At 34.5% G+C, this 12,763-nt stretch overlaps 1 protein-coding gene across 3 annotated transcripts in view; it reads left to right on the plus strand.

Annotated features, from left to right (window-relative positions):
* The window catches only part of LOC144975951 (transmembrane protein 243-like), an 18,221-nt gene extending 11,851 nt beyond the window's left edge, over positions 1–6,370 (plus strand). For 2 of the 3 annotated variants that reach the window (XM_078920179.1, XM_078920177.1), the window contains exon 5: positions 887–3,383. In XM_078920179.1, the coding sequence (XP_078776305.1) occupies positions 887–1,039 (153 nt within the window). In that variant the 3' untranslated portion in view covers positions 1,040–3,383. Of the gene's footprint in view, positions 1–886 lie in introns of all 3 variants that reach the window. The other variant, XM_078920178.1, reaches the window with a different exon arrangement.
* The last annotated feature ends 6,393 nt before the right edge of the window (positions 6,371–12,763 follow it).

The raw sequence follows: 12,763 nt of genomic DNA on the forward strand, positions 1-12,763 counted from the left end.
CTATGTGGTCCAGTGGTATGACACTCGCTTTTGGATCGGAAGGTCCTGAGTTCGAGCCTCGCATTCGGTGCATAGTTGAGTCCTTGGAAAAGACTCTTTACTCACATTCTTTCACCATACTCAGGTGTAAAATGAGTACCTGGTCGTTAACAGCGTTGTCTTTGTCCGAAAAATTGTAATATCGCCAAAAAAGGCGTTATGTCCTGTCCTACATGTTAGATGTTGCTGTTGACCAGGGACCCCTTGTAAAGCGCTGTGAGCACATTTAGTGGATATTGCGCTATATAAAAGCTCTTTTTTTTTTTTAAAGCACAAAGCACAACCAAAACATGTCTGCATTCACCGGAGGCCAGTGCCAAAAAAAATATATATATATATATGTAGCTTATGCCTGGAAGAAAAATATACTATAATCAAACAACCTCATGAAGCCACACTCAACATGAAAAATGAGATCTACGGAAAGTGTCCCCATCGGCGCAAATTCCTCTTAATTAACTTCAAACCGGAACCACTTCAAGAATCAACAACAGTCAACAAAACAACTCAGTCCTGAAGATGGCAAATTAAGCCTGAAACATTGATGTAGACTGCCCCAAACATTGTGGTAAATATTTTAAATAATATATATATATTATATATATTCTACACGAAACCAGCTGAAAATGGATTATTAATAGTGTTTTAAAATAGAATTTATTTCAGTATTTTATCATATACATGCTCGTTCCTGTTTCTCAATGAATTAGGATTTTTACTTCCCATTCATTCACTTTTAGCATGTTTGTTTTGTTTTTTTTTGGGTTTTTTTTAAATATTGGTAATCAGAATGTCTACTATCCAATTCAAATTTTGTTTTAATGCATTGCCATTTTTCTCTTTTCAGATATACTGGTATCGCCAAGGTGATTTGGAACCTCGTTTTAGATCCATGATATACTACAACGCTTTCTCCATAGTAATGTTGTGTGTGGTAGGAAACCTGTACATTCACGGTGTAGGGAGGAAAGGGAGTAAATGTGGTGACTCAGTGATGTGAATTTGTCTCCATATACTAGCATTACACTCACTGCAAATGATTGGGAGTTTTCATTCTACCCATTAGCATTTGTAACTCAACGTCTCAACGTGTTTTTATGTCAGGATGAATGGGACCCTGATCAACGTCTCAACGTGTTTTTATGTCAGGATGAATGGGACCCTGATCAACATCTCAACGTGTTTTTATGTCAGGATGAATGGGACCCTGATACGGGAATTTAGAATGCAAATGAGAAGAAATACTAAATTTTGAGATTTTGCAATGTAAGAAATTGTATTCATACTCACTCCCCGCCACAATGAAGAGAAATTGACCCCCCAAGTTTTGTGTTTGTGTCGACAAGTTCAATTTCCAGCATCTAGTTCATCCCGACATAATACCGTTTTGACATATGTCACCTATCATGTCAATTTGGTGTTAGAGTTTGGTGGAGGCCGTGGTTAATTTGAATTTTATGTCTTATTATTAGAATTTGTTTGGTGTTTTTGTTGTTTTGTTTTTTTTTTGGGGGGGGGGGGTGGACTTTGATTTTTTCCCAATAGCTCAGTTGGTAGAACACTCACTTCACATGCAAAGGAAAAGAGATTGATCCAGCAGTGATTGGCTAGCTCAGTCTGTTAGATATGATGGAAGTTTACTTTATGTTAGACTAGCGTCCTAGCCAAAGGATAACTCATTTGTTTTTGTCAGATACTGACAAATACTCATTCTCATTTCATTTTTGGCAAATAAGTACACACTTATATTGACTTTGATTTTTTTCTATTTTTAATGTCAGTCATGGAGAGAGGAGTGTGATATCTCATTTGTTTATTTATTTTATATTTCTTGTGTGGAGTGAAGTCTTCAGGGCAAGGAAGGGAGAAGGGTCATGGTTTTTTCATGCAAATTAAACAGACCAAAAGAATATTTTTATAAAAAGCAAATGAATTCATTAATATCAGAGATGCCAACTGTTACAAAAATTACAAATTTTTTTACGTAAAAATTGTTCCAATTTGAAAATCTATTGAAATTACATTGTTGTTTTCGGCAAGCCATCATTTTCCTTGTATTTACACAGTGCCACGACACTAAACAGTGTTCAGTTTTACTCATGACAGGGGAACAGAGCTGGATTACACTTTTTTTCAAGAAATGAAATATTTTTTCTCTCACAAATTAAACATTTAATTCTTGTTGTTGGTATCTATGGATCGTGGTTGTCTGATACAAAATAAGCAGACCAAAAGAAAATTTTATTTTCAAAGTCAAATAAATTTGTCAATATGTGTCATTATTATAGTGTGTTACCAAGTGTGTTAGTCTTTCAGCAAGTCTATATAAAACAAAAGTCATTTGCAATATCGATACATAAGTTACAAATTCTTTGGTAGTATTATTGATTGATGAGTGTGTAAAACTCTGCATCACATGTGACCAGTCGTCTTAAAATTTCATATGGGGATTCTTTGCTTGTGGCTGAATTGGACTCTCGGGTAATGTCAAAATAGACACATTGGTGAATTGCTTGTGGAATCTTCTGTTCCCCATTAGAACCTGTCCTTATTGTCTTACTTTTTTGTGGTGCTTTTAACTTTAGATCTTAAACTTTTCTTCTATATCATCTTCCCTTTTAATGGTGCTGAAATTACCTTATAGTAATAGTGCAGAGCTGCCAACCTACCGCAAAAATTGCGGAATTGTACGCATTTTCAGCGATTGTACGCTTGTACGCATTTCCCCCAAGATTGTACCCATTTTCAATGTATGGATTTTTTGTTATGCTGTTATTCATATTATTACTAGCATATTGAGAAACCTTGGTGACCAAGTGGATATTCATATATTTTTTGACCAATTATGATCTTCATGCTGGGAGGTAGAATTCTGAAAGGATTGGATTATAGTCTTGGGAACATCATTGTTGCTGCAATTGAGCTTGTGTGGTGTGACTTTATGAAAGTATACCTTCCTCTTACTTTCACAATGGTTAGTTTCCGTCAATTTCAGGATTGTACCCATTTTTATAAAATCTCCCCCATTTTGAGGTCCCATTGTACACATTCTAATCAGATGGGGTTGGCAGCTCTGATAGTGTTGCAAGTGCTGTAAAACCCCTAAAAACAAATATATTCCAACAACAGCAATAAAAATTTTGAATATTTCATATGGTACAGAAAAACCAAGGATTGATTCGTTGACTGATTAACTGATTAATTTATTTAATGTAAGATTAACTGACCAATTGATAATGATGATAATTTTTGGTGTCGAATTGCCACAATCGTAACAAATTGAAAACGAAATGAATATGTTTATGTTGTGTATATCGCACGTGTGAAAGAAAGAAAGAAAGAAAGAGAGAGAGAGAGAGAGAGAGAGAGAGAGAGAGAGAGAGAGAGAGAAAATAAGTAGGAGTGAAATATCTGTTCAATCTTAGTTATCGTTTAACATTATAACAAGTGTAACTAAATGACAAATTGCCATATTTATGGACAATAAAGATCTATTATTATTATTATTATTATTATTATAATACCATTTTGAGACGATCTGTCACTTATTATATTATTGTCATTTCTTTTAAAATCGCACCATCTCAGATCAAGTACATTTTGTCTGGCGGCCCTGGAAAACCTGATCAGAGTCGCACAAAGTGAAAATGAAAAACACAGGAAAACAGTTGGAAACCCAAGTTTGGGATTTCGTCTGTAAAACACCATATCTATGGTTCCAATCGAGATATCGAGATAGAAAAATAAACTGCAACATACTCAGCAATGCTGGAGCGATTAATGATGTAATTAATATCTCATTTTCATAGACTAGTGGGTTTAGGTGGGTTTTCCATACATTTTGTCACTTAATATATCCATGATGAGTATTAATAATTGCGGGTGGTTGGATGGGAGCATCACCCTTGAATCATATACCTATGATGTGCGCATGGGTGTACGATCCGATAGTGATGTCGTTTCTTCTTCTCTTTACTAGCCTATCCTGCTTCTTTGGTTTGTGATTGTATTTTTGACAGGAGATATTTTTTTTTCTGTAAATCTTCTGCCTGTTTGTTCTTGGTTATTTATAATTTAGCTTATGATATCTTTGGTTATGATTTTGATTTACATTTGTACTATTTTTGTTAGATTGCTTGTTTTTTTGTTTCAGCGGTCTCTCATATAACCTCAATTGTGTTGGAAGAGACCTAAAGCAACAAACAAACAAACAAAAAAGTATTAATAATTAAGTAATATAGTTTGCCAATACACAGGAAAGCTAAGATTATGATGAAATACACTAACATTACATGGCACAAATGACCACATTCCATCGGACATGGCTGCATAATATGAATACAATATTATTTGTCAATGTTGAATGTATCTTCAAGTACTATAAATATTAATCCCGATAACCTGATTCAATCTTTTTGATATTGACTTTTTTCATCTGTTTTTGACAATAATCAGTTTGGTTCATCCAATAAAGATAATTTGGTTACTATTTAATTGTTTAATCTGGGATTCGTAAATTATTTTGTCCTGAATGTCATTCCTTAACTTGTTGGATCACAGACCTGTGATAAGTGAGAATGAAGAGTGATGCAATTTTTGTGCTCTAAGTACTTCTGAAATATTTTGCTGTTGCAGACATATTGCTTTTTTTTTTTGTATTGTTTGTTGGAGCTGGGGTTTTGTTGGTTTTTTGGGTTTTTTTTTATTTTGTGTTCTTGTGAATCATCTTGCTAAGCACATCTGTATTTGTGACAGTCTTAGTGAGTATGTCTCTGTAAAAGACCCTTTGTGACAATAGATTAATCCAAACTGTCTCATTCAATTTTATCAACCAGTTGTTCATTTATGCTGTTCTTTTTTTTTTTGTTTTGTTTTCAGTCATGTAGTTCATGATTTTGGTTGATTTACAAAGTAGTCAAGAATGTAAATTGTTGACATAACATTAACCACGCAACCACCAGATGCAACTCTTTTGTCATTTTATAGCGTAAACTGTTATATTTGTTGTAATAATCATTTTTTTCCAATACCTGATTTTAAGTCTCTCTCTCCTCGTGTTTTAAACACGTTTTTATAGCCATGTGTTGTAGGTTTGTGGCTGGATGATTATTGGAGCAAATCTGAAGTTTTCATGTTTATTCAAATTTGTTTTGTTTTTTTTAAATATTGCCTAACAGGCGTTACTGAGTGGGGTTCCTGACCTCCCATAGTGGGCAGGGAGGCACATACTGTGTCTTCTATCCCTCTATAGCTGTTTTCCAATTTGCCTTCTGACTTTGTCTTGGAATGAGATTAATCTGTTTTGTCCTGGCCTTGGCTGGGAGGGAAACAGTCAAATGTAAAGTCATTGTTTTGGGAGATGATATTTTTTCATTGTAATTCATCTCTCTGTTATGTATTTGTTGTTTTGAATTTAAAATGTAAGCATTTGAGCGTATTCCTCTTAATGGGATCCTTTGCTCACGTCTGGATGAGACTTTTAGGGGATCTCAAACTAAGTACATCGATGGTATCAAATTTCCGCCATCCACAGCCTGGACCTAAACCAGGGATCTACACGCCAGAAGTGGAGCTTTATACCATAAAATGACAAAATCGCACTGGGTTTTGTCATTGCCCTATAGTGTTGTGAAATTGCATCTGGTGTCTGCCCAAACAAAGTAAAATTCTGATGCTGATTTGTATTTACTTACTTACTTCAGCTCTTCACTCCGACTGGAGCATCATAAGCCATCCACAAATCCTCTCCATCTTGTCCGGCTTTGTGCCATCTTCTCAGCTTCTCTCCAATTTAAGCCTTCAGTTTTTAGATCCTCCACCAATGCCCTCCTCCTATGCCACAACCTTTTCCTCATTCCATGCGTGTTCCATGCAAGAGCCCGCGTGGTCATATTTGTTGCAGGCCTTCTCATGGTGTAGCCCAGCCATTTCCATCTCCTCCTCTTACTCTTACTTTCTACCTCTTTTCACAAGTTAAATGGCATGACATCATTAGAAATGCAGATCTGTGGAAATAGCAGACCTAGAGGTGAAGAAAAAAAAAGAAATTAAGAATAGGAGATGGATGATGATTTGTAAGTAATTTTAACTTGTGCCTTAAAAGAAGTGAGTTTGATGCTTTTTTTGAAAAAAAATATTTTTGTAAGATTTAGATTCTTGTTATTTGTATTGAATTATGTTCTGTTTAATTTAAATTCCGATAGGACAGTCATATGTGTTGTTATAGTTTTGAGAGATATTTTGGTCCTTGTAAAATTTCGATTCTTGTAATTTGTATTGAATTGTGTAATGTCTAATTTAAATTCCGATAGGACAGTCAAATGACTTTTGAAATTTCAGTGTCAAGGGGAAATCATATTTTATTATTCACTGGATGGATGTTTTGTGGGGAGGTTTGTTTGTTTTTCACCATGTTAACGGTCACAATCACATTTTGATGTAGATTTCACCCCTTTGATAAAAATAAAAAGAAAGAAAACGAAAGTAGGAATGTCAGTAAAACAAATATGTACATTTTGCAGACATCCAGCTCTGTGTAAGTGCAGAGGCATCGCTTTCGAGAACAATTAAAAAGACTTAATAACTTTTTGTTTACTGCGTTGGTGATTGAACAAACAAAAAAAGTGAATCTGATGACTTCTTATATCATTTTATTGTTTGGTTATCCTCAATGTTTGAATAGATGGGTGAGTGGTGGTGCTTGGGTTTTAGCTGAAAATAACAAAAACACCCAATCTGGCACTTACATGGTTAACGTCAATTTTCGAAGATTTGTATGAAGTCAATAATATTACAAAATATTTCATTACAATGTGTGGTCATTCATTGTCATTTTTCTTTGCTTTTTTAATTTTCATTTAATAATTCATGTAGGTCATGTAAAATAAAATGCCCATTTTCAAAATGGTGTTCTGTTGACATGAATCTGATGTTTAGAATTGAATTTTAATCTTAGATTATACAGTGCTGATGGTTATTAGAGGAGAGACAGAAGAGGAATTTCCTCCTTTTCAGCATGTTCTGCACTTTTTGCAATATCCAGATTTTTTCTGCCAATGTTTGCAAAATAATCATTCACTCCTCATTTCAGTGAATATTTCTATAAACGATCACTGAACTCATAGGTGTTAACGTCATTAAACGTTCAAAATTTTCCTCCTTTTTCACCCTTTGTCACCAACAGCACTTATTATATAATCTGACTTTTAATAAATGCCTTTTTCTAATCATTTTGGATTTAGACTCTTCATCTATTTCATTACAACATAATACTATATTGAAGGGCAAGTCACATATTACAGATTTTGTATTTATGCACCTCACAAAAGTTTTCATCTCGAGTATTCTAATCAACTGTATTTATTATTGTTATTATTAAGTTAGAATATTTATAATGAGTTGAGTTAAGTTGCTATTTCATTTTGCGTCTTGCTTTGTTTATTATAAACTTGGATGAAGTACTTAAGTTTGATAGCTGGGTGGGGTCTTTGACCTCCCACGATTGGCAGGAGGTCACGCTTGTCTTTTCTATCCCATTATATCTGTTTTCTGACTTGCTTTCTGTCTTTGTCTTGGTTTGGGATTACTTAGTTTTGTCCTATCCCTGGCTAGAGTCCTGGACTGGGAGGGAACCAGTTAAATGTGTAGTTATAGTTTGGGAGATAATATTTTTTCCCTTGTAAATCATCTCACTGTTACATATTGTTAGATTTGTTGGGGGTTATAATATATATATATATATATATATATATATATATATATATATATATATATATATATTGGTTTGTAAACATTTGAGTGTGTTCCTCTTAGTGGGGACCTGTGTTCGTGTCTGGATGAGACTTTTAGGGGGTCTCAGACTAAGTAAATTAATAGTGTGCTCTTGGAATCTACATCTATTCCCTATTTGAACCATTCCCCTTTGTCTTACTTTTTCTCGTGTGCTTTATGTAAATCAATAACATTTTTTGACCATCCCATTTTCTTCCTTTTTACTGGCGCTGAAATTACCTAAATGTGTCGCAAGCGTGGCAAAACCTGAGTTTGATAGATACTTGATTTGATGTGTAAATGCACAATATTGTGGATCTACTGGAGGATATATTAAATCCTGCTCCAACTTTGACAGAATCTATGGAAATCACAGATTCCACGATCAAACCACAATTGTTATGCACAATAGTCATTGTTTTTACTACTGCATTTTGATCCTGGAGTAAGTAGTTGCAAAGTGCAGTAGGAGAGAATGACATAGAAGTTTTGAAGAGCTGATAAAATTAAATTGGATGAATGAATATGAACATTTATGTTTAGCGAATATAAACCTTTATTGTTGAATCTGTGATTAATACACTAGAGGTGGCTGGAACTTTAAAGAAAGAAGTTAATGTTGTCAATATATAAATAACATTTTTGTTGCAGTAAGACAGAAAAGATCATTTTATTTTTGTATCTGTGAAAGCTGCTTCGTCTAATTTACTTCAATTTTGGTTGAAGCATTGTGGCTAATTAAAAGGATAGTTATCTTTCGAGAAGACTACTTTTTTCTCTCAGTTAAGTTAGTGTTAAATGCCTTCCTTATGTTGTATAAGAAAAGATCACACTTTACACAGGAATAGTGATATGCAGTAATGATGACGATTTTAAATGTTGCTGTTTGAAGCTTAAAGCTTGGAAAAGTAGAATGGAAGCTTTTAATTTCATTCCCAAAGCCCAAACACTATTGGTGTTTTGGGTGTCCCCTTCGTCAATAAAGTAGTGGATGAATAAGAAAAAAAAGATGACTAATGAGAGATTATAATAATACACATTTATATATATATATATTGGTTAGTAAAAATTTGATTTTATTCCTCTTAGTGGGGACCTGTGTTTGTGTCTGGATGAGACTTTTAGGTGATCACAAACTAAGTACATCTGTTCCCTATTTTAAACCTTCCTGTATGTCTTACTTTTTCTCATGCGCTTTCAATTGTAAATATATAACTTTTTTGACTATCCCATTTTCTTCCTTTTTACTGGCGCTGAAATTATGATCGGAATGTGTCTCGAGCACCGTAAAACCTTTAAAAACAAACGATAACTTCAGATCTACAACTTTTCCTCTCTCGTCTTCATCTTCCTTTTTAATACACTTAAATCACATGAAAGTGTCACTAGCTCTATAAATCCCCTAAAAACAAATGTATCTGCAGCATGAATATAGGAGCATTCCAGAGATATCAATTTTTTTTGAATTAATTGTAGTATGTGAAATTCTGGGGAAATGTCTTATATTACAAGTCGCGCAATTTTTTTTTACATGTTTAAACTGTATTACTTTTTCCCATAATTTCTTGAAAATTAGGGATGATATTTCGTTTGTTGGTCTTACGTGTTTCTTATTTCTTCATTTTTTTGTAGTTTGAATGGGAATTTACATTTTATATTATTATTATTATTATGTTTTATGTGAGGAGCTCTGGGGAAATGGTCCACATGTCGCATTTATGGAAATTTGAGTTTTTGATGTAGTTTAAAAGAATTAACAATTTTGCGTTTATTTTGAAATAGAATATTGTTATAGCCATTTGAAGTAGACAATCTGTAGAAAGTAATAAACAAAAAATGAATATACCAGCTTAAAAAAAAAGAACAAAGTATCAAACACGGAACGTTTCGGGCTCAAAACCCTTCTTCGGCCAACAATAAAAACATAAATTTATCTGTTAATTTAGTAATGTATCTATGTTTTTATTGTTTTGTTTTGTTTTGTTGGCTGAAGATGAGTTTTGAGTCCAAAAAAACATGTATTTTTGTTCTTTTTCGAAGCTGTTATATTCAGCAACATGTGGACCTTTTTCCAAAGAGTGCCTAACAATAGCCTTTCTTTTTGTTAGAATTCAATTGGATTTGTTTGTTACTTATTGTACTCACGATTTTCTTTATCTCGAGTTTATTTAAAACTGGAAACCACTTTGTTGCATTCGGTTGGAAAAAGGACTTGCATGTCAAATAATTGGTTTGCACATTTATGAATAAAGATAAATATGAACATTTATATAGCGAATTTCCACGGATTTGCTCAATGCCTGGATGGGGTTCCTGACCTCCCATAGTGGCCAGGGAAGCACTTATTGTGTCTCTCCTTTAGTTTCAACTGCTTCTGTCTTGTCTAGATGGATACGGGGTGGTTCCTGACCTCCCATAGTGGCCAGGGAAGCACTTATTGTGTCTTCCATCCCCCTTTTATATGTTTTCCAACTTGCTTTCTGTCTTTGTCTTAGAATGAGATACTGGGTGGGGTTCCTGACCTCCCATAGTGGCCAGGGAGGCACTTATTGTGTCTTCCATCCCCCTTTTATATGTTTTCCAACTTGCTTTCTGTCTTTGTCTTAGAATGAGATTACTTGGTTTTGTCCTGGCCCTGGCCGGATACCTTGGCTGAGAGGGAAACAGTCAAATGTATAGTTAGTTTTGGAGATGATATTTTTTTCCTTGTAAATCATCTCTCTGTTATGCACTGTGTTATGTTTTGTTTATGTAAACATTTAAGTGTATTCCTCTTCTTGGGGACCTGTGCTTGTGTCTGGATGGGAATTTTAGGTCTCCCATAGTGGGCAGGGAGGTACATACTGTGTCTTCTATCCCCTTATATCTGTTTTCCAACATGCTTTCTGTCTTTGTCTTGGAATGAGATTACTTGGTTTTGTCCTGGCTGGGAGGGAAACAGTCAAATGCATAGTTATTGTTTTGGGAGATGGTTTTTTCTTTCCTTGTAAATCATCTCTCGGTTAAGTATTGTTAGTTATGTATTCTGTTTTGGATATATTATTGATATAAATATTTGAGAGTATTTCATAAAGTATCTTATCTTATCCAAAATTGGTCCAACCCAAAGTGAGACCAAAGTCAGTCCATTTCACCTCGGATTTGGATTATTCATGTTTTGTGCCTTCCTATAAAATATAATATGTGTAACTTGACATATTCTGTGCTTGGTTGAGTCGCAATTTATGATTTGAGGTTCCAATGTCGGTTGCAACAACCGTGTATATTTTCTTAATATCTTTATCCTTAAGTAGCTCAGTTACACAAATATTGGTGGTGGAGCTAGACACTGATGTGTTATGATTACATTGTCATGTAAGTGTCACAAGCCAAGTTGAACTCCCATAAATTAAGCAAACATCTCAAAAAAGGTCAACAATATTTTGCTATAACTGTCGACATCCAAATTGAGCCATGCTGATTAAGCATCTCACTGACCCCCTCCTGTGTAATAACATTATGTCAGTCTAGGCGTATGCAAAGAAGGCTGCAGTGACATCTGGAAACTATTTATCTTGGAATCTTCTTCATGGTCAGTTTACTCATTGAGTGGAACACTATTCTATGTGCTATCACATAGGATAAATGGGCTCAGCTCGTTCATTCAACAGGCGCAAATCCGGGCACCCAAGCAATATAACTTCCATAGTGGGCAGGGAGGTACTTTCTGTGTCTTCTATCCCCCAGTATGTTTTCCAATTGCTTTCTGTCTTTGTCTTTGAAAGAGATTACTTGGTTTTGTCCTGGCCCTGGCTGAATACCCTGGCTGGGAGGGTTGCAGTCAAATGTATAGTTAGAGTTTTGGGAGATGATATTTTTTTCCCTTGTAAATCATCTCTCTATTATTACTGTAGATATGTTTACATATTATATATGATTTGTAATGAGTGTATTCCTCTTAGTGGGGACCTGTGCTTGTGTCTGGATGATACTTTTAGGTGATCTCAAATTAAGTGCACTGTTGGAATCTACATCTGTTCCTTATTTTAGCAATGACTATCCCGCACAAATCTTTGGGCCTCTTTTTCGCTCACGAAGTGCCCAAATTCGCGGCAAAATATGGGACGAAGCCGTTTCGTATATGCTATTTTAAAATTTTAATTACGACGCTTTTTATCGATGAATATGACTGAAAGTTGGCACACAGTTGGAAAAAAGGTCATTTTAGATTATGTCAAGCGACAAAACTCGCCCGATTACCGGAAGATCGTTAAAAATAGAGTTTTACTCTTTGGAGTAAAATATTCCTAAAACTACCAGGCATGGAGGTTTTGTGGCTGACAAGGTAATATATGAATATTTCTTCTTTTTGGTTGTAAAATTTCATATGAATATGACGAGTACTTTTCCCGTATTTTACAAAACACCATCCCAAGTTTCAACCTTTTAATCCACTTATTACGCAAGATACAACCAAAGATCGAAAAAAATTGCTGAAAAAGCGTCCCATATTTTCGCGTTTTTTTTTCCTCTTTGCGGGTCATCCAAATAAATGACACCTTTGAAACTGCGTAACTTGTTTATTTATGAGTGGATTTTCAAAATTCAAAAACATTTTTAATCAGTGGAGATAGAGCTTTGATTTTAGACAAAAAATTTTCTCAAAAAAAGAAAAAAACATTTTTCATAGTCATTGCTACCTTATTTGAGCTAATTCCCCTTTGTCTTACTTTTTCTTGGGTGCTTTAATTGTAATTCTAGAACTTTTTACAATCCCATTTTCTTCCTTTTTACTGGCGCTGATATGACTGTAATGTGTTGCAAGCGCCGTAAAACCCTGAAAAACAAAACAAACAAGCAATACAACTTGTGGAGGGGAAAGAAAATAGTCCTTCATAGCCATTACACCCGAGGAGCTGGAGTTTTATCTCAGTTTCCATACTGTGAAATTGACTACAGTAATTTCTTGATACTC

This window comes from Berghia stephanieae, chromosome 6, assembly GCF_034508935.2.
Source record: "Berghia stephanieae isolate SIO BIC M18660-M18661 chromosome 6, UCSD_Bste_1.3, whole genome shotgun sequence".
In the NCBI taxonomy this organism is placed as follows: Eukaryota; Metazoa; Mollusca; class Gastropoda; order Nudibranchia; family Aeolidiidae; genus Berghia; species Berghia stephanieae.